The sequence below is a fragment of the Halichoerus grypus genome, chromosome 4 (genome assembly GCF_964656455.1).
Source record: "Halichoerus grypus chromosome 4, mHalGry1.hap1.1, whole genome shotgun sequence".
In the NCBI taxonomy this organism is placed as follows: Eukaryota; Metazoa; Chordata; class Mammalia; order Carnivora; family Phocidae; genus Halichoerus; species Halichoerus grypus.
Window position 1 is genome coordinate 149,099,404 of NC_135715.1, and position 27,693 is coordinate 149,127,096.

The following is a 27,693-nucleotide window of genomic DNA, read 5'->3' on the forward strand; positions in this document are numbered from 1 at the left end:
GATCATGACCTGAGCCAAAGGCAGTTGCTTAACCAACTGAGCCACCCAGGCGCCCCAAGACCATGGTTTTTATGCATGTAGCAATCTAACCAAAGAATATCTACAAATTAAATAAAGAGTTAGAGATGCTGTTTTAATCAAGCAAATCAAACATTTTATTTCCTTGCTAATAATCAGTACAAGTGAAAGTATGATGAGACAAGCCCTCTAACTCATTGCTGGGCCACGGTCAGTTCATAGCATCCCTTCGGAGAGTAATTTGTTAGTAAACCTTATATTTTTATTTGAAATCAGAAACTTTAATGCGATCTGTTCTGAGAAAAAAAATGACTAAAAATGTGGAAAATTTCTGTGGGCAAAAGCTTCTAGTTAACTTTTTTCATAATTATAAAATACTGGAAACAGTTAAATCACATTAAAAATAATAGATTGGTGGTTGCCAGAAGGAAGAGAAGTGAAGAGACGGGATTAAGAGGTACAGACTTCCAGTTATAAAGTAAATAAGTCACAGGGATGAAAAGTATAGGGAATATAGTCAATAATATTATAATGACTTTTTATGGTGACAGATGGTAACTACATGTATTGTGGGGACATTTCATAATGTATATAAATATTGAATCACTATGTTATATACCCGAAACTAACATAATAATTTTGTATCAACTATACTTGAATTTTTAAAAAAATTAATAGAATATTATATAATCATTAAATTAGTTTTATGGGGACCCAATAGGGAATGTTTGTTCCACTAAGTTTTAAAAAGAATATAGAAAATTTTATATATGAAATACATAAGTTACGTATGCTATATGGTTTTTATGTTATTATTAAAATTGTTTTAAAAAATCTAGAGATAGAAAAAAAGGAGACTCAAAGGACATACCTCAGTGTGTGAACAATTCTTGCAGAAGACTGGCTTTTCCTTGACATAATTCTCTCCCTATTTCAAAATAAGAAAATGCAACGGGGCAACATATTTCATACGAAAAGCGTATTATTAGTAATATGTTAATAATAAAGTTATCATTTGCATGATACTAGCTTACGATCACTTCCACCACTATATAAGTTAAATAAAGCCTGATTTTCATCCCGAGTTTTAAAATTCAAGAGGATATGGAAACCTGAGAAAGATTCACTGATCATTAAATCATGATTTACTAAATGAGACCTAGGAGGAAAGGTCAGAAACTGTGTGAGAAATTTTATGTTAGGAGTAAAGAAAACCAAGGAGAGAGAGAATATTATGTGTCTGTTAATAGGGATGATTAAAGTAATTGAAGGAAACTCCAAAGGGATCCTTATAAAATCACTATGGAGATATTCTTGTAAATGATATACATTTTTTTTTTATTGTTGAAATAGTGACCGATCCCTATTTTACTATGATTGCTATTCTGCCGTTCAAACACAAACACATTGATAAATAGTATTTTCAGGGTAGTTGAAATGATAGTGGTTTCATTTCAGAATGAACTGAGAAAAATTTTTAAATACTGTATAGTATCAAACCTTTCCCAGTTATTATATATACTATCTATCTATCTATCATCTATCTATCATCTATCTGTCATCTATCTATCTATCTATCTATCTATCTATCTATCTATCTATTTATCTGATGTGCCAGAAGATGATATAGTACACAGATCCTCACATATCCAAATAAAGTATTTATATGAAACAGTTCATTTACACTCTCTTTAGCTTTAAGTATTGACTTCTCTAAGTATCTGGCAACTGTTTAAAATAATATGCAGAGATATGACAAAGTATTTCTTCTTGTGATAAAAACAGGCTTTAAAAAAATAATGGTAAGTACTCTGGCTTTTACTCAACTGACTATAATTTGGATTCTAAGTGCTGAGAAGAAGTTTTGGAACACCTTTGCAGCGGCGGCATTGCCCCGTGGTCTCTCTGCTGTAGATGCAGTGAAGACACTCTGAATGTTGAGAGCAAATGAGGTGTGGCTTGCAGTTTCACGATTTTCTCCCTCTCTGTGATCATGTTTACACTGGATCTGTAATAAGGACATTTAGAGATACCTGTTGTAAACGAAAGTAATTTGGGGGAAGGCAAAGAAATACACAATTGGCTAACACACCAGTAGATACAGTTTAATGAAATAAAATGCAAAGGAGAACAGAGGACAAAAGCCTTCTCACTGAGAGACATTTTATTTTCTGCAGGAATAGGCTGTTTACATTTCACTCACCAATAATGTGTCACATAGTCACCCCTTACTACACCTTACCTCCTTCAACAAAATTTCAGTTCTGTCAGTAAGAGAGAAAGGTAAAGTATATATATAGGAACTGCCACAGTGCTTCTAGGAGGAAACCTAAAATGTGGCCCCCAGGTCCTCTGATTAATGTGAGTCCATGCTCTTGATCTCTTCGTGGCACGCCAGTGTGCATAGATTACGGGCAAGAGTGGGGAGGGAGGAGGTGGTAAATCTGGAGATAGCCCATTACCTTATGCAAAAAAGAAGAGAGCTCGGAGCGGAGGACAAACTTTTTTGCCACTAACTTTTAGCTCAAAATCTTAGGGCACTTGTGATGAGCACTGGGTGTTGTAAGTCAGTGATGAATCACTAAATCCTCCATGTGAAACAAATACTACACTGTACGTTAACTCGCTGGAATTAAACAAAAACTTGGAAAAAAAAATCTTAGGAGGAAGAGATTGCATACTTGCTCTCAATAAATCAAAGGCAACTTAACTTCCAGAAACATCTAAACCCTGCTAGGAGGAGTGGGACTCAAAGCAAAGCTTACAGCTACAAGCAATAGCAGGACTAGAGGAAGCCTTCTCCGTGACAAAGTGGTCTGCAGTTCTGTGTTCCACGTAGGATATGGCATTGCGCTTACTATTAAGTATTTTACCCAGGCCCTGGACAGGGGTGAAAACTATCAGGCTATCTCGAACTTTTCATCAAATTTGAGGTCTAGCTATCTTACTTACATTTAAATGAATATTGATCCTGAAAGCCAACAGAGGAGATGTAAGCTACAGTAGAATGGCAGAATAGACTTTACTGAAAAAGAAACATTTAAGTCTTAAAGCGACTTAATTCCATGTATTTCTGTCTTCTTTTGTCTTTCGTGCGTGCTAACGTCACATATATTGACAACATTTCAACTGCTAATCGGTGTAAACAATTACCTGAGATACACACCGATATAAAAATTTGACAAACCAGCATTTGCCATATTGTTCCTTAGCTGATCAAAGCATGAAGATCTCAACTTCCGTTCAGAGTCATTTTATTTCATGATTGTCATCGTTATTATCATTATTATTATTGCCATGAGCATTTCTTATTTTAATGATTTTACTCTGTTTTACAGGAGGGGTTCAAAATGGGACTAACTCTTGAAGGCACAGTATTTTGTCTCGACCCATTAGACAGCAGGTGCTGATGTCAAGAACAAAAGATCCAGATTTGTGTTAAATTTGTTGTATATGCATATACATCATTCCTTATTACTTTATGACAGGTAGTATATGTGTGCCAATATATTTTTGAAGATCTTAATTTTTTGCAAATTATTTTAGTAAAATGTCCTTCGCTATTGATCTATAATGTTTATTTTAAAAACAACTCACTGTATAGTAAATCATACTTTTATGTTCCTTTCTGTTTCTCTTGTAGATGACTTTATAATCAAAAAACAAATTATCCAAATATCTGTCTTGTGTCTGAGTTCTGAATAATTAGCATCTTGAAATTCGTGTTCATTTTCCAGGCTGCTAGTTTATTATTGATTCCCGAAAGCCATACCTTGATGATACCTTTCAAAGTCTTGAGGAGATATACCAATGCCAAACTAAATATGTTCTATATTCAAACCAATAAGCATGTTAGCATCCATTAGACAGATGTTATTTTATGTGTTAAGTGTTGTTCATATCATTGGCAAAATGTAGACTTTGACTATAATGCCACTAGGTCATTTTTAGCAGGTAAAATAGCAAAAATATAATTTCCAATAATAATTAAACCAAATAATTAGAGTATTTATTAGTAAAAGCAAAGTAATAATGTTAGCTATTATTATCATTTATACTCTAAATCTTTTATTTATTTCATAAATAAGGATAATGGAAAAAAACAAAAATCTGCTCATTACAAAACACTTAAAATTTAATTTCTAATGAGGTAAGTTATATTGCTAAACATCTAAACATCATCTGATCTAATATTTTCTAAAAAAAAATTTGGAATATATGCTGTCTCTAGTTGCAATATCTATTACACACATTTACTTTACCAAATATATTTTTTCTCACTGAATGATATTATTCTCATATTTTCTCCTTTGGTAAATATTTTCTCACCAAATTTTATTTTGTGATGCCCCCTTAGTTTTGATACTTTAAAATCTGTAACAATTATTCTTTATGAATCATCAGTATTGTTTAGCAATTTTAATTTGTATTTGTTTTTGTTGAAGTCAGAATCTCATTCTTTACAAAAATCAAGTGGCTTCTCAGTTTGGGCTAACACGAACTATAAAATTTTCTTGTACTTAATTCATAATGTGCTATGAACTCCGACCTTTAAAAATGTTTATTTTTCTACCTTTGCCCATATGTAACAGACTTTAATTTCTACTCAGTGCAAGAGAATTTATGGTTAAAATTTATAATTTGGTTCATTGCATCATAAGAAAAATAGATTAAATTAATGAAAATGTGAGTTTAGATTAGGGGTAGATCTCAAAATAGATTTTTCTTTTTCTCATGGGAATTTTTGTCAAGTGCTAAAGGTACATATTCACTGGGAAAAGAAATCAAATATGCTTATGCAATATTATCTTTGTATGTATCTTCATAATGTTCTATGGTATATATAAGCCTTCTTAGGTGTTTTCTGTTATCTGCTAAGTTGTACCTTAATTAGAGGTTAGTATATGTTTCATAAAGAAGAATCTTTATAATTTTGTTTGTCATATAGTATTTTGGAATTTGTATAATGAGGATGTTTAGAAGCCATATGAATGGCTTTTTTTTAACAGATAGAATTTGTATTTTTATTGTACTTTAAAAGCTTTATGTAATAGGTATATATTTAGTGGCCATTTATTACCAATGGTAACACAGTAGAGTACTAAGATGGTATTTGCACACTTAAGATATGTTACTTTACCAATTTTTAATGGTAATCAGTTCTGCTACTGGCATGACTAAATAGTACATAATTGGTCATTAATTATGAACATTTATTTCACCAGTGCATTTTTATGAAGATCCAGTTGAAAATGGTATTTCTATGTAAACTCAGTGATATGTTTGATTTTGCTGAGAATAAATGATTTTAAATAAATAATTGTATATTTACTCATTAAATAATCTCTGGTTAAGTTAGAAACATTCTGAAGCTATTTACATGACAAGGTTTCCAGGTCAAAAAATGAGGCCTAAGAGTGGAAGGAAGGAAGGAAGGAAGGAAGGAAAAAAGGAAGAAAGGAAGGAAAGAAGGAAAGGAGGGAGGAAAGGAGAGAGGAGGGGAGAAAGGGAGGGGGAAAGAATTAATGAACTTTACCTTTAACTTCATTTCTTATAGCCCACACACATTTTAGCTTTATAAGCAAATATCATTCAGTTGTGAAAACAGTGGACTCGATCCTGCTGGTGAGAGAGGTCATAATTTCGTTCCTTTCAAGAAGCGCCTGGTGCAATAACTGTATTATACAAATAACTCTTTTCAAAATTGAGAGCCTTTTTAGTGTAGTAATAATATAAAGGATTTCTTGGTAGATAGTCTTTAAAAGGTAGACTTGATAGTAAGATTTGAGTTGTGGCTTATTGGAATATCATAACATTTTGAACCTTTTGAAAACAAAATATTAAGTATTTTAAAGATTCACAGGACTCACATGTACGTTCTTTGCACACCAGTGAACAATTCATCAACCCATTCAATAAAGCTCATTTATTACTCACTTTACGTGATAACATATAGTATGTGGATAAGAGAACATCTAGTAAGTTTGCTTACTTAACATGTTAAAGTGAAGATGACCAGTTTCCTGCCTTTGGTTAGTTTATTGTCATAAAGGAAAAGTAAGGCAATATATGAATTAATATGTGAAAACCAGTATGGTCTAAAGTACTGTGTGAACCAAAAACTTCCCAGAAGACGTTTATATTTAACTATGTTTAAATGTGGGCACCTAGCACTGGCTAGTGTCTACAGTGTTAGATATCCACTGTGAGACTATCAAGACAGTCCAATGGCAATAATTTTCTCTTCTTATTTCTTTCATTTGGGATTTGGATTTTTTTTTCAAAAAATTTTGGTTACATTATGGGAATTTATTTTTCAGATAGAATTTCTGATAGATTTTACATTGTTGCATTTCTGAATATTGTTTTTTACTCTTTTTGATATTACTTAACATAACCATGAAAAAAACTAGCTGCTAATATTTTTCTGTTCCAGTGTTTCCATATATAGTTCCAAATTCAATATTTATTCATGATTTTGGATTTCAACCTCTGTTAAATTAGTTGGAGAATCTTGGACTCAATTTTGACAGCTAAATCTCAGACTCCACCTAAACTACACCCTTTCTAGGTGGCTAGCCCACTGCTGAGATGGGCGTGGCTAGAATTGCCCTCAGATCCCCCTATCTCATGCAGGAAGGGCCTTACTTGTGTCCTCTTCTTCCTAGATAAGCTCAGATAAATTTCTCAAGAACTTCCTCCTTCAATGTCCATCTCATAAATGGGACAAAACCTTAATTCTTATATACTTGCTCCATGTCTTGATCTTATGTTGTTAAGGACCAAATGTAACTCACTTCTAGAAATTCCTCATATAAAACTTATTTTCTCTGGATTCATCCAAAATGGATTTCCTTACTCTAATAAAGAGACCACCTAAAATAATTTATGGTCTTCTATGTCCTTGCTTTCAAGTAAATTTTTAATGAAATATGGATATTATTTAAATAGCAGAAGACATTACATTTCTTTGGATTCATTTCCTTCCACTTCGGTTCATGGATTCCAAGACAGAGTACTTCCTAAATCATACTTAAATAATATGCAAAATATGGCATACTTAAGGAATTGAGCTTAAAGTCTCATTTTAAATTTTTCTGACATTACATGATAAATTGAAATAGTGGAATTTCTATATCATTAACATTGAGGTTTGTGTCACTTAATAGTACCACCATAACTGTATAACTAAAAATTTGGAAAAATTTACTATTTCTCTTTCCTGCATTTTTGGCATTCATTCAGATGCATACTCAAAATTCATCGGGTCAAACTTTTCCAGTTTACATACAAATCTATAGGCACTTTGGAATATGCATGAAGGCTTTTAAATATTGCTGTTCTCATTAAAGAAAACCTGGCTAGAAGCTGTAGGAGTTACCTTCTTACACAACGGACCTAATTAAATTCTTTATTAGAGGACATTCTGATATCCTATAGCATTTTCTTGATAATTTGTACTTTCTTGAATTATCATTAATATATTTTGCAAAAATATATAAAATACTGTTTTGGAAAATCTTTTAAAAATATTTTAATAAAGTTTTTTTTAACTTTTCTATTTATTCTCCAAAAATCTTGAAGAAAAGTTTGCTTTGACATTTTTATATCCTGTGGTGCCAAGCACAACATTTTGTCCATAAGCATTCAGTAAAGGTTGAATGCTTCTTTAGCATGTTTCTTGCTAATGATGTGAGCTAAAACGTCTTATGCTCTCTGGGAGAGAAAAGAACAACATGCCTTCCAAGTGAATGTTAGAAGATAATCACTTTGTTCTCTCTGATGAAATCTTTTCCTATGATTTTAATTTTTATCTCGCTGCAGCAATAATTTGCTAAATAAAGATCTTGACAATTCTCTAAGAGCATCTACAACCACTATAGAATCATAGACTAAGGAAATTTGGCCCAACTGAGGGAGGGAAAACAAATGATTACTAGTTTTCAAAGAGGCTGTGAAGATTTATAAAGATGAATATTCTATAATTAAGAGACATTCCTTGCACTGCAGGGACTGGAGAACTGTATTTTTGGAGCATGTGTATTAACTCCTACTGTATCTTTCCTTGAATCCCATATTGTGGTCACACCGTTTTCATTGGTTTTAAATATTTTTAAGCTCACTTATTTGTCCTTAATTTTTATTGTCCTCTTACTTCAAATGACATTTCGCAAGAACATGTTGGGGCCCTTCCCAGTTGACTACTCCCTCCTCTCTGTCTGGCCAGGCTGCTATGTTCTAGTCTGTTCCAAAGGTCACTTGTTCCAGTTGAAATAGCTGTCTGGATGGCCTGGAAATAATCCAGAGACTGGTTCTTTCCTGCAAAGAAAGCAAAGAAAGATGTTTGTTTCTTGGCTACATTTTGAAAGGAAAAAAATAAAAGAATTTTATGACTAAGTCTACTAATAGCTGAAAAAAAATTAATATAACTCTGGGACAAATTTAAAATTATTATTTTTCAAAGCTTTGTGTCATTTTGCCTTTTTGTATAATTCTTAAAATCAGTTTACTATCAAAATCATTAAATAATCAGTATTAGGTAGCTAAGTATATCTAAGAAGTGTGTGCTGAGAAATTTTGGCAAAGATTCAGCATATACTGATTTCTCTCACAGACAAATGCAAATACACACACTCATGCTTCATTTAGCAATTCAGTTCTTCATTTATTTTATTCTTGGTAACTGCTTTAATTGAAAAAAAAGGCAGCTTAGGTTATGCTAGACAGTACAGGGAGTGGAGAAGACAGGTAATGAAGGGACAGTCATAAATATTCAGAGATATCAGCTAACCCACACTTGGACAAGTGGCTGTGCACAGATATTTGACCTGTTCATTTCTCAGACAATTTGGACCATGTGTAGGCTAGAGAGTAATAAGTATGATGCAATTATGCAACAAGCTGTTTCTACAGTGATTCCTCTTTAATTTCCTTTAGTTCTTTGGTAATGCCTGCAGTTTTCATCTTTTCGACATAAAAGGAATTAAAGGAAAATACCTGAAAATAAGCTGGCCAATTGTTTCATTACTTCCTGCCATCTATGGCAATTAGAAAAACATTTTTTTAAAGATTTTATTTATTTTTCAACAGAGAGAGAGACAGCGAGAGAGGGAACACAAGCAGGGGGAGTGGGAGAGGGAGAAGCAGGCCTCCCGCTGAGCAGGGAGCCCGATGCGGGGCTCGATCCCAGGACCCTGGGACCATGACCTGAGCCAAAGGCAGATGCCTAACGACTGAGCCACCCAGGCGCCCTAGAAAAACAAATATTACTTAGAATCACTTGAGTTTGAAAATTTCTAAACCATAGCTTATTTGAATGATTACGTAGTTTTTAGTAAGATTACTTAAACTATTTGCCCTAGAACATCTCAGTTTTGATCTATAGAGAATCACTGAACGAGGGTTTTAAACTTCATCCTTTGATGTTACAGTTACAGTTATAGCTCTGATCTGAGCTTTGACTTTGGGAGAGTCCCATAACGGGGTTCATGAAGTTCATGAACATGAGCTATTCTTGGCATAAAAAAGAAACAAAGTCCTCCAAACTAACCAAAAAATGTCACAGAAACCACGTATTTCATCTTTTATTTACATACTAGTTTACTAGCACCACGCTCTAACCAACTGAGCTAACCGGCCCGCTTATTTACATACTAGTTTAAATAAATATTGAATCAATGTCTCCTAGGTAAATAGTGCATCTGGCTGGCAACAGTCTCATAAAAGGGGACAGCAAAGACCACAAAACTGTCCCGGCCTTTGTATCTGTTTATAATCTTAAAATTTGTATACAGAATTCTGTCCTTTTAATAAAGTTGGATGCAAGCATGATTCTAAGATTCCTTCTCAACCTTTCCTACTCCTCAGGACACATTGAAAGACAGATCTCAGCGCATAGTTACACTGGAGAAATGGGGCCTATGGTTCTCTTCAAAAGCATCAATGGCTTGCCAAATTTTCAGGATAACTTCAAGATAAATGTTGCATGTCTCAAAGGAATTCAGGGACTCTCCTCTTTCCAAGTAAACATTAAACTTTGAAAACGCCAACAAAGAAATGTTGAAAAATATATGTTACTACTACATTGAAATACCAAAACACAAGGTTTTTGTTTTGTTTTGTTTTGTTTTGTTTTGCTTTGTAGGGAAATACTTCTTTTTATTTTTTAGGATTACTTTTTTAAAAATTTTATTTTATTATGTTATGTTAATCACCATACATTACATCATTAGTTTTTGATGTAGTGTTCCATGATTCATTGTTTGCGTATAACACCCAGTGCTCCATGTAGTACGTGCCCTCCTTAATACCCATCACCAGGTTAACCCATCCCCCCCACCTCCTCCCCTCTAGAACCCTGTTTGTTTTTCAGAGTCCATCGTCTCTCATGGTTCGTCTCCCACTCCAATTTCACCCCCTTCATTTTTCCCTTCCTACTATCTTATTTTTTTTTTTAACATATAATGTATTATTTGTTTCAGAGGTACAGATCTGTGATTCATCAGTCTTACACAATTCACAGCACTCATCACAAAAAAAAACACAAGTATTTTTAAATATGTTTACATGAAGAGAAACATTTAAATTCACAGAGAATTTGTTATCCTTCTGGATTTTATAGGAACCTGCTTGTATGTGCTTAGGTTTTATAATGAAGCTTTATATGTGAGAATGTGAATGTAGAATACTTTCTTGAAATATATTCAAATAAAACTTGCCTTTGACATATGAGCTATACTCTTTTATGTAGCTTTTTGGTGAAGTTGTTTGTGTATTTTTTTCTGTACCTATAAAGAAAAGAATATGCAGAAAACGTAAAAATCCCCAGCATGCCTGTTAAATCTTCCAAAGGTAGCAATTGTATTTCTCATCACTCTGTATCCTTCCTTAAACCTTAATCATAGAGCTGAAACTAGAGAAAACAGCTGTCGTTGAAAACCACAAGGGGCTTGAATATTTATTCCTGCTATGCAAATTGATGAAATCCATACAAACGTTTGGAAGATATTTTACTGAAAACTCTAAAGCGGTATCTCTTCTTAGCAAACAATTTTTTTCAGAAAGAAGCAATCAAGAATGTCTATCTGATCAAATAAAATTAATTAGAAAGCTTGTAGACATAAAACAGTCAATGAGACCATGGAAAGCGCATGAGTCATATGACCTAGATGAGCTTATTTAGAACACACACACGCTTACAAAATTTTGGGATTCCATCAAAACCAGATTGTTTCCCTCACTGTTCCCCAACTAAAAATTAGAAGGTCAAAGCAAAATTAGACAAAAATGTCCCCAAAAGCAATGCATGAAAATTGCCTAACAACTAACAAAACGAGATACATGGGAAAGTAAAAGGAAGACCATGTTTTAACATTGTGAGTTTTACATGTCCAAGTGTTTTTTACTCACAAAATATTTAATATTAACTTGCCTGTAACATCACTTATCTTTTTCTTCAAGAACTATGAGGAAATTTGCTATAGCTAGTTCATTTTTCGGATGTAAAATGAGACAATGTAACTAGGATTTAAAGGACACAGAGAACTATTTTGGAATGTGCTTGCTCTCGAGAAAGGCCAAGCAAGATTAAAATAAATGCATTAATTGATTATTGTTCTTCAGGAGAATGAGCAATTTCAAGCAGAGAGAAACTTCTGTTCCAAAAGGTCAGCTGTGATGGTATTTAAGAGGAAAACTAAAGTCACATTTTTAATACTTAAGACGGATGCTTTATGTTAAAAGGCCTCTCTGATGAGGTCCTTTTGTGCCGACTCGAGTCTATTCTCCTGGGTGGATATAGATTGGAAGGAAAAAAAGTTACTGTCCTTCACTGATCTTTTCATGGCCTATAACTGCACATGTTCTGAAGGAACAATTGAAATTTCTGCACCCAGGTTTTATCTTCCCTCTCTGCTTCCTTTCCAGCAAGAGATATATATCCACATAGACAAACAGAACTGGTTTCTAGAAATGTGATCCTGAATTTGGTTTAAGGCAATTATTAAAGTAGTTTGGGGTATTCAATGAAAATTTTGGAGATGTTTTAGAGGCATATTTCTTTTTCTTTCATTTCCTAAAGGCTAAAACATCAAAAGAAAATGGTATAAATAATAAATATATATTGGCAAGAATCATGTATACTTATGACTGCCAAAATTTCAAGATTACTGATACAAATTGTGGTATGTCTATGTGGCCAGAAAGATTATTGTGAGATGCACAGTCTTTTCCATCCAGCGCTCATCATAGGATATTTTTTGGTATATGTGAAACCACAAGTACATCAGTGGGAACTTACTTGTATGGAAATACTGTAGTCAAACCACTAATCATGGCAGCCAGATTTCCCAGAATAAAGCAGTTGCTTTAGAAATTGTGCCAACTACTTGGGTTAAAATATGGTTTCAAAAATTGCAGATCAGCATAATATGGAGAAGTTATTAGCAAACTGCAGAAATGTGGTTCTAAAGCAAACAGTGTTGAACAGCAATTTCATAAAGACTTCTATTTTTCTTAGATATAGGGTCTTAAACAAAGAACAGTTGCAAACCCTGTCAGTTACACCTTCAGTCAAGCTGGGGTTTGCATCTAAATAGCTCTATTCTGCCTAAATGAGTTCTATTCACAAGATACGTCTTTTTCCTATCGAATACAGGGCACCATGTTAACATTTTTTTCTCATTTAAAGTACATAATTATTCAGATGTTTTTATAAGTTATTTTTTGGCTTTATAACCTGACACTTCATACTAGTTGTGAATTAATATGAATTAGAACCAGGGCAATTATAAATATAAAACAATGTGATTTCCATTAATATTCCAATATTCCAGACAGACTCAGGATGAGGCAGATGGGCCCACTATGGTTAAGCTTTTGTAAGAGTTCAATTTCAAATTACAAAAAAAAAAAAATACAGAAGAATACAATGAAGCTGTATACATTCATAAAACATGCTCGTTATGTCAAGATTTTATAAAATAAATTCACAAAATTAGTTTCTATTTCTTAATTTTATGTACATTTCTTAATGCTGCATAATGCCAATTTGTTCTACATAATATTTTTTAAATTAGCTTGCCCATATAAATGATGCTGTCTTTGTTCTTCTATAATTTTGCTCTTTACATGATACTATTGAGAGAAAACTTTATCCAGTATCTTCCATTGAGTTAATCCTGTAGAGCAAAAATCATGTACCAGTTCTGTGATAAAAGGATCAGTCACTATCAACTGTTTTTGCTTAGGGCTTTCACAGTGTACATGAAATGGTGTGGGTAATTTGATAGGAACTTGTGATTATTATTGGTCATAACTCTGTTCCAATAGATGTGAAAGTGTCACAAAATAAGTGGGTTTCTATATGAACACTGTAAAAGCCACAAGTTGTAGATATTCTCCTATTGAAATAAACAGTTCAAATATCAAATCATGTGATATACTTTTGGATTATGTAGTGTTGTATTTTTAATTTTTTTAACTTATTGATACTATGTCTTAAAGAATATTCCTCTAGTTGCTAGTTGCAACTTGGGTTCTAACTCTTTTTTATAGAAAAAATTACATTCAAGAATAAAGATAACATTAATGTTGTGTTGAGTTTCCCAAAATAACAGATGTTAAAGTATTCTGAAGTGGACTTTGAAACATCTTACTTAGATTAATGATTCTCAGAAAAAAAATAGCATAAAAAGCTAGAGATTTGGCTATTCATGATGATATCTGCCTCTTCCGAACTAGAATTTCCATATTAAATAATAACAGTTGGCTAAAATCCAAAATACTGAAAATACCAATTGCAGGCAAGGATGTAACACAGCAGAAACTCTCATCCATTGCTGGTGAGAATATAAAATGGTGCAGCAACTTCGGAAGACATTTTCCAGTTTCTTGTAAAACTAAATATAGTCTTACCATTGAATTCAGCAACTACTCTCATAGATGTTTATCCAACTGATTTGAAAACTTATGTCTACATAAAAACCTGCATGTGTATGTTTATTGCAACTTTATTCACTGTTGCTAAAAACTAGAAGCAACCAAAATATCCTTCAATGGGATCCTGAAACAGAAAAAAAGGACACTAGGTAAAAACTAAAGAAATCTGAATAATTTGTGGACTTCAGTTAATAATAATGCATCAGTATTAATTCCTTAATTGTAACAGATCCCAAACATGTTAATCATGGGGGACATTGGTGTGCAGTACATGGGAATTCCCTGTTCTTTCTTTGTGATTTTTCTGTAAAGCTAAACCTGTCCTGAATTTAAAAGTTTATTTAAAAAAAATGTTAAGAGCTCCTTGAGATACGTGGTAACCTATACGTTTCCTGGCTAAGTATAACATTCAAAATGTTAATAAAGCAAAATATAGATATAAGAAGAAATTAACTGTAGAAGTGCCAGTTTTTTCTAGACCTAGCCACAAGAAGAAAGGCCTGTTAAGTCTAAAAAAGGCTAGCGTGCAACAGAAATATAGAAGTGATGATAGTCAAACCAGCATGAGTGGGCATTAATTTAATAGGAACTCAATAGAAACACTAGATTTTTCTTAAGTTGTAGAAATGTCACAAATGACATTTTCCAATGCTATTTCAAAGACCCTGTTTATTTCATTTTAAGGGCTAGTGTCTGTCAAAGGTAAATAAAGACCCGTGAGCCCGTAAGGGGATGAAAAAATAGTAAGGTATTTAATATACTTACGTTCGTGCAGAAGGAAAGACCTATACACGGTTGTATGGTCTTGGATTAAAATGCAAAAAAAAGGGGCGCCTGGGTGGCTCAGTCGGTTAAGTGTCTGCCTTCGGCTCAGGTCATGATCCCAGGGTCCTGGGATCGAGCCCCGCATCGGACTCCCTGCTCAGCGGGAAGCCTGCTTCTCTCTCTCCCACTCCCCCTGCTTGTGTTCCCTCTCTCGCTGTGTCTCTCTCTGTCAAATAAATAAATAAAATCTTTAAAAAAAAAAATGCAAAAAAAAAAAAAGCCTCACAAAACAATGAAAATAAATGAACATAATCTCATTCATTCACAGCAAATACCATGTAAATACCTTGAGTAGAACAATTTTTTTGGTGAAGAAAAATATGAGTGTAAACATAATGCATTATATTAGCCTTTAGAAAGATTTTAATCAAGTTGCCGATATGAGATGTTCATGCTTGAACAACTCAAAAGGAATTAACGTAATAGTCATAGAAAGGGTGTTGAGTCAGGTCACAGTGACTTTTATTTGTAGTTGGTATTGAGTAAAGCAATCCAGGCCAAGATCTGCTGTGTCAACAAGTGACCCCCACGTATCAGCAGTGAACACAGTTTATTTCTCACTCACACTACATGTCATTACAAAATGCGGCAGCTCTGTTCCAAGGCGGATCTCTTCCAGGCTAAAGAAGCTGTCCCTAACTGCAGCATTACTGATCTTGCGGTAAAGAGAAAAGAGGCAGGACAAGTCATTTGCTGACTCAACATTTCTGCTGGGCAGGGCACACGTCACTTATGCTCAGAAGTGAATGCACATTACTTCACTGGCCAAAGCAAGTACACGCCTCCTCCCAAGCTCCTCAGGAAAGGGGTAGAGCAAGGGAAATGACTAGGAGGGAAACAAAAGTTGACAAGCATCAATATAATCCATGATACTTATTAAATGCCTCTAATGTTTATTAATTTTGTGACCACGGAAAACAAGTACTTAATATCTTTAAACCTCAGTCTGCTTACCTATAAAATATGAATTGTAGAGGTAAGAATAAAATGAAATGAATATGCGAAGCATCTATATTAAATAACTGAAATGGTAGCTGTTATTATAAATGCCACCTGAATGTAGAAGTACTCTTAGAGCAATGAGAGTCTTATGCTTCCAATAAGTCTTAGGTAAAAAAAAATAATCATCATCATAAAGCACTAAGGAAATTAATATAAAAGGGCTTAACCTTGTATTTCTTTAACCGTTTTATATATCATCAAATGACTTGATAACAAAAATTGTTTTGATATATTGTTTCAGAATAATTTCCTTGTGACTGCCTCATAAAATGTTCTGCAATTTTGAGCTGCCTATTTGCTCCATATGATATCTCTAGTGAAAGTGAGAGTCAGTCTTTCCAGGATTGGATGTCCAGAACTAAATAAATCATAACAAGACCTGCGTAATTAAAAACAGGAATGTTGGTCTATGGGAGGGCTTACCCCTGTAATAGTGGCCATTGGCATGGCTTCTGCAATGGGTCTGTGCCTGCCAGAAGCCTTTGTGCTGAGTGTGGCTACAGAACCAAGAGTCCCACAAAGTCTAATCCAGGTTGCTTTACTGGGAAGCCAAAAAACTATGTGCTTTTTCTATGGTTTGAAATTTATTCCAAGGAAAAATTCAAACCAAAACCAAATTGGCTAAAATTCTTTGGAAATATGAGTACTTGGGCAACTCAGATATGCTGAACTGTAAATGGCTGCTGACAAAGTGTCTGTCCAACTTTGCTTCATTCAACATGGTAGACATGGAGTAGAAAGTAATTATCTATTGCTTAAATGCACTGTCCTTATCTTTCTTCCTCCTGAAAATTTGAATATGTGGTTTCCGTGATTCTGAACTCTTCTAATAGCCTTTTTCACAAGTACAAATTCTTGCTCTTTCACTCATCTCACATTTTGATAGTTTCACTTCTACTTGGATGTTGTTAAATCCTTACATTTAGTATTATTTTATGTGATATCTTCTGCCTTTCCATCTAGCTCTTAAGTGCTTGCTAACAGCTACTACAAAGTTTGCTTTTTAATGACCTCGATTATAAATAGCATGTATTAATAAGCATCTGTTTTGCTTATGAACTCTCTCATCTGCCTGCTTATCATTTTTCTTGGTTTTACCGCTCATATCTACAAAATTGTATTTTTTTCTCAAAGGATATTATGGTCTGAGAGTTGACTCAGAAATATTTGATCAATTTTAATCAAGGAAATAAGACCATTTAAAAATATTTTCAAGTCAGTTGATGTGGGACCTTGCTAATAAAGGCACAATTTAAATTTGTATTTGTCCAGCATAATTCTCTAAAAATGTGTGTTTGAGATATTCCCAGGGTTGAAACCACTGAATTGCTCTCCTTGCATGAAGTCAGAATAAAGTTCAGACACTTTTATTTTTTATTTTATTTAATTTATTTGACAGAGAGAGAGAGAGAGAGCGAGCACAAGTAGGCAGAGCGGCAGGCAGAGGGAGAGGGAGAAGCAGGCTCTCGCTGAGCAGGGAGCCGGACGCGGGGCTCGATCCCAGGACCCCGAGATCATGACCTGAGCCGAAGGCAGCCGCTTAACCGACTGAGCCACCCAGGTGCCCCAAGTTCAGACACTTTTAGCAAAAATGTGGAATTTGAGTAAAAGAAGAAACTTGAGAATTATTAATGGATGGATTACCCAGAATGAAAGATCTGGGTAAACAATTCCGAACTGGGCTTCGGATCAGAGAAATACAAGAGGATGAATACAGGAGAGGCTACTCAATTGGGAAGTTTGAGCTGTAACTTAACAGGGATCTCATGAGCATTCAAACCAGGAGAAAAGATAAGCAGTGTAGTAGCTTTTTTACATGTGGATGAGACTACAGGGGAAAGATCCCACTTCTCCAGAGTCCTAGGAGGAAAGTATGATCCAAGGCTTATGTCAATTCCAAGAATCAGCACCTAGGGAAAGATCTACATTTTGGAAAGTAAGACAGAGAATCAGATTGACAAGGGAAATATTGCTTCATGTTTTAAGTATGTGCTAAAGTAATTAAGATGTAATAATGTCATAAGATGTGTTTGCTAAGAAAAACTCTGAGATGGGTATTTGCAGGCAGATGGCTCACTGGGGATTGCTCTTGGTGATGACACCCATGCAGGAGTGAGAGAAGCCTGACCGGGCAGAAGGCCACGTTGAACTGTGAGGCAACATGGCTTCAGCCATCCAGCAGGGAGCTCTGGGGCTAAGTGACCCTTCAGAGAAACTCTGAATTAAGGAAAGTGTGCTGTACCTTCTCACGGATTAGTAATTACATGCAGTGACTTAAGAGAGTGGCGGTTACTTTGGGTGAGGCATCTCCCTTTGGCCAAAAGGAATTCCTGGGGAAGGACTCAGCTATGAGCCATGAGAAAGCAATGGTTCTGGCAATTGGGAACAATAGTGCCTTGGGAACATCCTAATGGAGGGATGTGGGTATTTCAGTTTATCCCATTTGGGAATAGTTCCTCCATGATTTTAGTCGGTCTTTGTTTCATTAAAAAAAAAGAAAATGTACAGGAGAAAGATTAGTGAAAAAAACAAAAACCTAAGAGTTCCCACCACTGCAGCTGGTATTTAGGAAGCAAATGATGGTTGTTAACATGCAGTACAAAAATCTTCACATGCTCAGGCCCATAGCTCTATCCACATGCCATAAACCCAGATATCCTTGTTCCTGATTTTCCAATCTTTCCCTGTGTCTCTGACCAACCAACCAAGTCACTCACCACTGCCTATGAATTTGTTTATATTAATTACCATAGGACATCCCCCTTCATAAAGTGGATGACTAAGTGCATTATCAACGATCTGCCCATTTTAAGGATTTTCCTGTCATGACTGTCTTGCTGGGCAGTAGAATGGAAAAGCATCTATTCTCCAGATCGAAACATATACCATTTACTTGGGTCTCAGTTAATCTGTTCTAGTATGGCAGCTCCAACAAAGACTATTCTTTGATTCAATTTATTGTAGGACCATCAATCCTGCATCTGGTTAGTCATTAAGGATAGAACTAATTGCTTCCACTCCCACCCTCCATTCTCTTGGAATATTCCACTTCATTTACTCCACTGCAATATCTCTGACCCAACAGATCAAGGAATAAATTGGGCTGTTTTGTCTAATAATAAGTACATTCATTCGAATCCTAAATTTATGTACCAGAGAACTGACCAAAAACCCAATAGACCCATTGCAAGTTGAACTTTGGCCAGGAATTCATTAATCAGCAAGCTCCAAATGCTCTCACCCTCATGGAGGATCTATGATGATGTCTTGTGTCCAGTTGTCTTCAAAATATTTCCCTTCCTCACTGTACAATTGCTCAAATAATTGTCCATAGATCCTTTGGAGGAAAGTCTAGGAGTATCATTACCATACACATCTGATGTACTGTTTCAGGGAGAATCCTTATTCCTGCAGATTTGATCTCTCCTTCCATCAATGGGATCTGGCTCTGAAAACTTGCTCAATTCCCATATTTGACAAAGGATTATGGAATTTTGTTGTGAAATCTGGCCTCGGTCTTCTGATGATCCATTCTTGATTTTTTATCATTATATAGTTTGAGCAGCATTACATATCTAGAAATATAGGCCGAGCAACATTTTTCTTAGCTGACTACAGACTATATAACTATAGATTGAATTACTCTTATCTGAACATCTACAATGCCCATAAGGATGCCATATTCTGTTACCATTTCCATTGCTTCTTACAGGCCAAGGGCCTCTGCTTGTCAGACCAAACTTGTTGCTTATTACAATAATTGCAATACTTTTCTTCTGATGGTCAAATGCCTCCACTTGAACTCTTTGGAATCTTTCCATCCCCATCACTCTCTGTAAGCCGAGTTCTATATGAACACCATCTATCATCAACCTAAAGAGTTCAGCCCCTGCTGATCTTGTCAACAGTGCTCGTGCTCTTGTCACAAGTATAGTCCCTATCACTCTGGTAAATGGAGCATACTCTGGGTGATTTGGAGGGATGTAGCTGGTGGGTTTTCTAACTTTATGTAGATTATTTACTCTAACAATACTTCTCTGAGTCTTTTTTAAAAACTTATTTCACCATCTTCCCCAGAAGATGTTTTGTCATTTTCATTTCAGAAACCACCTCATCAGCATGTTAGCACTGTCTTTCCAGGCTATAAAGTCCTATAGCACAGGAGAATGCTCCCACATCAATAAATTATCATTCATCCAAATTTGTAATTTCTTTCCTTTGATTTCAAAATGGTCTACTTTCTGCTCATATACAGTTTCTGAAGTATCTTGGGGGTGTAGTTCCTTTCTTTCCTTAGCAGGCTCAGAACTTCCTTTGCCTAATTATGTTGTGACTTTACTCTAGTTTTGGGTCTGGTGGCCCAGGAGATAGATGGGTGTAGATCCCAAGAAGGGATATATATTGTCTTGCTGGTTTAAGACTCCTGTGGCTTCTAAAAGCAAGTGAAGAGTACAAACCTTTAACAGAGAAGATGGGGACTTTTCTGTAGGTTTGGAGTGTTCAAGGTGACCTGATAACTCAAGTTGGGGAATGCATTTATCCATGTGTCCTATTCCATGTTTCAGATTCCCCTTTCTTCCCAATCAGAACCCTGACTTTGGATAATGGGCTTCCAGATTTGAGAATCTAACCTTTCCTGGAGCCAGCCTCCCCTTTGCATCCTGAATCTTATTCTCAGTGTTTTTTTTCTTCCCTCCAGAATGAGATGAGTCTCTTCACACTGTGCCAACACATTCTGGCTTTCGGAGTTTGTCTTTATTTGTCGACTAATGACCTTTAGTCCACCATGTTTTTCTTTTGTTTTTTGTTTTTCTAATCTATCCAATGCCCAACCAACAGCCATCCAATTCCATAGTCCTTATAAATATTACATTCTCTAAACCCTTAAATATCTGTGCTGTTGCATCTAACAGTGTATTCCTTTCCACAAGTATCCTTTCCATTTGATCATTTTCATCAATTGCACTGCTGCTGTGTTCAAGTCTATGTCAATATTCTACCCATCAGCAGCTATTGGTCCTGACTGTTAGTTTGCCAGAAGTGATCTTGCTCCAAATTATCACATTAGAGTTTGCCTTCTAGGACCATACTCCGTATTAACTATCATAGGTCACTTTCACAAGGAAATAGACTCTGTGTTGGAAATTTGCAATAACAATATCTACAAAGGGATGATGGAAGTAAGATTAGGCAGAGGTAGAAATTGCAATGCAATGCAGTTGCAACAAAGACCTCAGATAATCCCATAGGGAACTCTGTAGCTGGAATAACTTTTCAGAAATGTCTAAAAGAATTTGAGAGAATCTGTACTTCCTATTTAGATTCACCATTGGATATAGCCTTCCCTGAGGGTAAAGTGTAATCTTAGGTGAGGTAGTGCCCATGCAGAAAGTGATTCCTAGGCTGTGACCCCTCAGAGGGGACAACACTACCAACATTTGTGAGAATGAATGCCCAAACCCCATGGAGGTATCTGAGAGGCAGGGGCATACCATCCAGCATTAATCTCAAGCACTTTATGATGATATGCCTCTCTATGCCTGATTTGTCTAACAAAATTATCTCACGCAGCAATAAACTTTTAACAATATCCTATTATAATATAATGTTTCCAATCTCCAGCTCTGGTGGGCAGATTTTTAAGAGGGCTCCCAACATTTCCATCCTCTAGTGCACGTGCCCTGTATAATCCCCTCTCCTTGATGTGGGCAGGGCCAGTGAATATAATGGGGTATCACTCCCATGATTACATTACTAATCAATTGACTTTGAGTTAATCAGAAGGAAAAGATTATCTTAGGTGGGTCTGACATGGTCAGGTGAGCCCAATAAAAGAAGGCGAAGCATCAGAGACATACTCTGCTACTGACCAATAAGAAGCAGCAAACTCCCATGCCATTCAGGGAGACTGGGAATGGAAGGCTTCTAGTTGGTAAGAGAGAAACCCAACTGACTGACAGCTAGCAAGAAACTGGGGACATCAATCATGCAACCACAAAGTAATGCATTCTCCCACCTGAATAAGATTGGAGAGGACCCTGAGTCTCAGATAAGGTAGAGTTCCAGCTAACAGTTTGACTTCAGCCTTGTAAGACACTAAGCCATGCCTGGACTTCTGACCTACAGAAACTCTGAGATAATAAGTACATGTCGTTTTGAGTCACTAGGTTTGTGGTACTTTCTTATACAACCCCTAATAACTAATAACCAACATTTAAGAAATTCTACAACTCAACTTTGACTTATCTATCCAGTGGTATTTCTCAAGATAAGCCAAAATGAAAACATTGTATCAGTATCTTTCAGCCTCCCTCATTTTTCCCTAAACATATGGTTCTCATTTCTGCATCTGTATTTGTTCCCATGATGTTGTCCTTTATGTGGAATTCTCTCCTCATTCACTCTGCTTATCTAAATCCTACACATTCGTCAAGACCCAAGGTTTACATCTTCTATACGGCATTTAATCTGCATTTTATCTTTTAAGGTACATATAGGCTCTAATTCATTATATGACAAATACATTCAAGTATCCAAGTAAACGCAGTCTGCCTTCTAAGCCTATTTCAAAATGTGACCAAAGTTTGGAGAGAGGAATATTCTATGTCCTCCTTTCCCCGACTTACCCTGTTGATACCAGTTCAACTTTGCCACTTTAAGGACAAGGTGACCACTGAAATGGATGGATAAACTCTTTAAAATGGGGTTCCAAGGAAGAATTGGCTTTGAGGGGCTGGAGGGGCTTTATAAATTATTTATCCTAAAAACTCCATTATACAGACAATGAAAGTGAAGCACGAGGAATTTAAGGGCACAATGTCTCAGAACTGAATTAGAATAGAGAACTAATATCTCCCAGTTTCCAATTTAGTAAATTTATCATCAGAAAAAAAGCTAGGAGTTTAAAAAAAAATACTCGATCTGTGCTTTTCTAACTCATAATTATTAACTTGATCTATCATGGATGATGGTATAACATTATATTATAATAGCATATAAGTAATAGGATAGTATCATGAGCAGTGGGCTCTAGGAATCTAAATCCTGAGTTTAAACCCTGTCTCTGCCACTGGTGAATTGTAGGATATAGGGGATTTATGTAAACTCTCTGAGCCTCAGTTTTATATGTAATATAGTCATAATAAAACATATTACCTCCTAGGGTCTTCGTCATGATAAAAATTGGTTTAATTACTTGTATTTTTATTTTTATTACCTTAAAAAACCAAATAAGTATTGTGGTTTTTTTTTTTAAGATTTTTTAAATTTATTTGACAGAGAGACACACTGAGAGAGGGAACACAAGCAGGGGCAGAGGGAGAGGGAGAAGCAGGCTTCCTGCTGAACAAGGGGCTCGATCCCAGGACCCTGGGATCATGACCTGAGCCAAAGGCAGATACTTAACCGGCTGAGCCACCCAGGCACCCCCCAAGTAAGTATTGTTGCACTAAAAATTGTCCTGAAAATACGCTGGAAGTATTGTGCCACACTTTTAGATCTGCTCCTAAGAGACGTAAGACAGACTTCAGTCCTTAAGTGGAATAAATAGTAAAACAGCCAGACATTCACAGAATAGGAACAAATTAGAATAACTTATAAACGTGCTGGAGAGAGTGAGTGCTAGTTATGCTGCAGGTTCCATTCTTATTCATAGTATTTTAGCAGGTGCTTCCCAATTGTCCCTTATAGTGCTTCAGAATTACTTCTGGATTTTACCTTTTCAATCAGGCTTCCATCTTGGTTTATTTTTTAAATCAAATTTTGTGAATTTCAAATAAACAGAACTCGAGAGTCTTTAGTTGTAACCCATTGATCTTTGATGTTCTACCATTGGCAATTCATTTTTTTTAAGTAAAATAATTCTGTTCTACAAATAAAAATGCAATTCTCAGCACCTAATTTGAGTGAATTTACTTGATCACTCTCCCAGTGAAAGAAACAATATTAAATGAGATAGAAGGGGGAAAAGATTTGGAAAAAAGATATGACATATGAAGAAGAGAGAAGGGGGTTTGTTGACAAACTCATCTAATATGATTTTACAAATGTTGAACAGTGATGTATTAGTCACTGCACTGAAGATTTATAGTTTTAAAGTAGTCAAGTGCAGCATATCTAAAAATATTTAACTGAGATATTGGTGTTATTGTAAACACATGGAACAAGATGAGCAGAAATTCTTTGGCTTGACTATTGATTTGTATATTGTGTCTAACAACTATAGAGGAACAGAGAATTTCTCAATGAAACTTGTAAACATTTTCAATTTTGATTTGGGTAGAAGCTATTGATGCACTTTGTACAATTCAATAAAAAAGTGTTCTAGGAAGTTCTGGGTGGTTTAATAGATCAGGCAACCCCAGATCAGCTATGTTTACCTGGTAAAGAATGTATGTGACTACTTTACAAATTTTCCTCAGTTGTTTCTGGGTCTGGTTAAGGAGACAGCCTTCTGGTCCTAACTCCAATATTAATTTGATGTGACATTTTGGGGAAGTTACTTAACCTCTTCATGCCTTTCTTTTTCCTAAAAGAGGGATGGTAAATCTCTGCTTATTTAGTTGAGAGAGAAGATGATGATGAGTAGTAAGTAGAATAATGGATGCTAATGCACTGAAAGTGTAAAGAACTACAAAATACAAGGAATCGGCTTTAGTTAAAAATAAATCAAGAAGATTTTTTTTAAGATTTTATTTATTTACTTGATAGAGAGAGAGAGCACACAAGCAGTGGGAGCGTCAGGCAGAAGGAGAAGCAGACTCTCCTCTGAGCAGGGAGCCCGATGCGGGGCTCGATCCCAGGACTCTGGGATCATGACCTGACCCGAAGGCAGATGCTTAATGACTGAGCCACCCAGGTGCCATCTCAAGAAGATTTAAATAGAATGTTTCATTAATAAACATGGACCTGATCTTTATGAACACTAAATTTTGCTTAGAGTAAAATGAAAATCTGTATGAAAAATTAAAAAGTGTACAAAATAATATAATTGTCATTCATTGGAAGAAGAGAAATGATTTTGCCTTTTTGGTTGGGAGAGATAAAATGTGCTTATTATCAAAACAGTCCTTTAGGTTTTCTATGGTTATCTGGATAAACTAGAGAGTACATTGCTTTCCTTCCAGCCGACTTCACACATTTAATCATTACCAATACTTGCTGGCCTGACGTGAAACTTGACACTCTCATATCAAAAGATGAGATTTGAGAAGGAAAGAGGAAGAAAAAAAAAACAGGTCTCTAAATAACTTGTTGCATATAATATATTCAACAGCTGGGTTTTCTTATTCTGATAATTTCTCTTTGATCACACAGATCACGATTTGATGATAACGTGTGGATCACAATTTGATGGTAATTTTTTACAAAGAGAAATACAGTTTTGTTTTTTTTTTAAATCAGGACAATTTATTTTTTCTCCTCTTTTCTTGCGTGACGTGACCACAGGCTTAACCTGTCACTGAAATTGTGCTGTTTCCACTTTGGCTTATTCCCTGATGTGAAATGATATCATGTTTCCGTAGTTTCTGGATAAACTCAAGCACAAGCTAAACCTCAAGATGTCTTGTGGCTTTGATCTAAGCCTCTGTCTATGGTTTATAAGCCTCAGAAAGTGCTATTGTAAAATATCTGCAAACTGTCTATTTCTTATAAAACTGTTAAGTTTTATTGGAGTGAATCTGGTGATTTTTTGCCTCAGTCTCTGCTTTTCCAGATGCCTGACATGAAAGGAATATAGGTGGCCTAACATATAAATGGAAAAGCCCTTCATTAAGAAATAGATTTTCCCCTTACAACCTCTAGTTTAATTTTTTTTTCCTAGAAGTGATGCCCTGTGGGCCTGTAGTTTTTATGATTTTTGTTTGTTCTTCCTATATCTCAACATCACTAACACTTGTTCAAATGGCTTAATAGCCTGATTTTTAAATCTAATTGATCAAAAATTAAACAACAACAAAAAAATACCCACAGCTTCAAATTTAATCAAGTGACTTATTTTATATTGTCCTTATCTGATATTAAAGTTAAATAGGTCAATGGGGCGCCTGGGTGGCTCAGTAGGTTAAGCATCTGACTTTTGGTGTTGGCTCAGGTCATGATCTCAGAGTGGTGAGGTTGAGCCCTGCATTGGGCTCCTCGCTCAGCGTAGAGTCTGCTTGAGATTCGCTGACTCCCTCTCCCTCTGCCCCTTCCCCCCAAATAAATAAATAAATAAATCTTAAAAAAAAAAGTTAAGTATGTTGAAACTAATTCCAAAAAGCTGATTTAATCAACTGCGTGTAGTGGACATTCAATTTTCTGAGATTTTCTGTTAAGAAAGAGTTAACTCGAGTGGTCACTCAATACCACTTCCTTTTTATCCCTAGTCAGTTCTTGGTGACATTATGGAGATCAACTCAAATCCCGAGAGACATGACAAATATTACCTCTCAGCTCTTTCAGAAAGTTTTCCCTCCTGTGTGCTCCCTCCTTATCTCCACCCCAGTCACTCCCTCTGTGATGCTAGTAATACTTAGTAACTAGTTCTCATGTATCATTTATATAGAAATATGTTTGCATTTTTCCTGTCTTGTCTTCACCCAGCCTAATATTCACACAAACACCTATAGGGCTGTGTACGATTTGGAACAGGCCCTACCTTTTATTCTTGTACCTCAGTGATGAAGAAACAGATACATGAAGGGATTTTTGTTAACAGTACAGGTAACAGCCCCTTAAGCTTTCAGTAAAAGCTAAACTTGAACAAAAGTTCTAAGCAATTAAAATATTAAGAAGTGTTACGGAAAATTAATATTCATTTTCTCCTCTTCCTTCCTGAAAAGACTTTTGTTCAAACAACACGGCCAACTAAAATTATTTCCTCATACTCCTTTGCAACTATTATATGACATTGATGGTCAAATCTATATTATTTCTTGATATAGAGGGAAAGAGTTAGATAATCTTCTTGCCTTTCCCTCTTCTCCTTCTTGGGATACAGGTGTGATGTCTAGATGCGCAGCAGCTGGTTTGCACCACACAGATTAAAACGACATGCTACGGAAAACAGAGAAAACATATCAGACCCTCTTTTATTACATGGTGTCCCCCTCATCCCAATCCTGAGCAATTTACCTCTGCATTTCCTATTATAGAAGGAAAAATAATTAAACAGTAGATTCAACTTTCTGATGCATAGAACCAAACATACTTCTAAATAACAAAAATGTATATTAAAAAAAAACTATTTAAATTGTAAGATCTTAAAGTGACAGCCCTATAACTTGCATTTCTGTCTCTTCATATATCGTTATTTGAATTTTCCTCCCTGGAAGGAAAAGAATAAATTTTTTTTTTTTTTCCAGTTAGCAGAGCTCCTGCTAAGCGAGTTTAAGAACACAAATGATAAATTAAGCTTCTTTTTATAAAATAAGTGTAGAGAATAATCGAACTATCCATGTAAAAAAGTTAGCTGCTTACTAAGCAGTTATTCACACTTACATTTTCTGTTGGGTTTACTTTGATGTGGAGCTTCTTAACAAAGCTAACTGAATTTGTCCAGTGAAAAGTCTCACGATTTTTGGAAAACCAATGCTGAGTGGTTGAGATTTAGAGACCAACCAAGAATCATGTAAAATTTTCCTTTGTATTTGAAATGTAAATATTTTTCTTTTTGATTAAAAAAAAAAATTCCTGTCGGGTACTTGGGTGGCTCAGTCAGTTAAGTGTCAGACTTGATAGCAGCTCAGGGCTGTGAGTTTGAGCCCTGTGTTGCGCTCCACGCTGGGCCGGGAGCCTACTTAAGAAAAAAAAAATCCTGTAATTGCTGAACAGTTAAACACTTTAAGGAAGTAAATGAATTTATAGGAAAAAAAGTTAGCTACTTTGGACAAAATTTTGCAATTTTATAAATTATATTTCTTTTTATTA

The 27,693-nt window shown here is 35.3% G+C and overlaps 1 protein-coding gene and 1 long non-coding RNA gene across 7 annotated transcripts in view; one reads left to right on the top strand and one right to left on the bottom strand.

Annotated features, from left to right (window-relative positions):
- Positions 1–5,338, top strand: part of GULP1 (GULP PTB domain containing engulfment adaptor 1) — a 271,805-nt gene extending 266,467 nt beyond the window's left edge. For all 6 annotated transcript variants that reach the window (XM_078071085.1, XM_078071086.1, XM_036119950.2 and 3 more), the window contains one exon: positions 3,357–5,338. In XM_078071085.1, coding sequence (XP_077927211.1) covers positions 3,357–3,428 — 72 coding nt within the window. In that variant the 3' untranslated portion in view covers positions 3,429–5,338. The remainder of the gene's footprint in view (positions 1–3,356) is intronic.
- Positions 747–15,086, bottom strand: LOC144381639 (uncharacterized). Its single transcript, XR_013447257.1, has 4 exons — positions 15,068–15,086; positions 14,722–14,947; positions 8,174–8,337; positions 747–2,026 (listed from the first exon to the last, which is right to left on the bottom strand). It is a non-coding gene; the product is annotated as an uncharacterized LOC144381639 (long non-coding RNA).
- Positions 15,087–27,693: the final 12,607 nt, after the last annotated feature.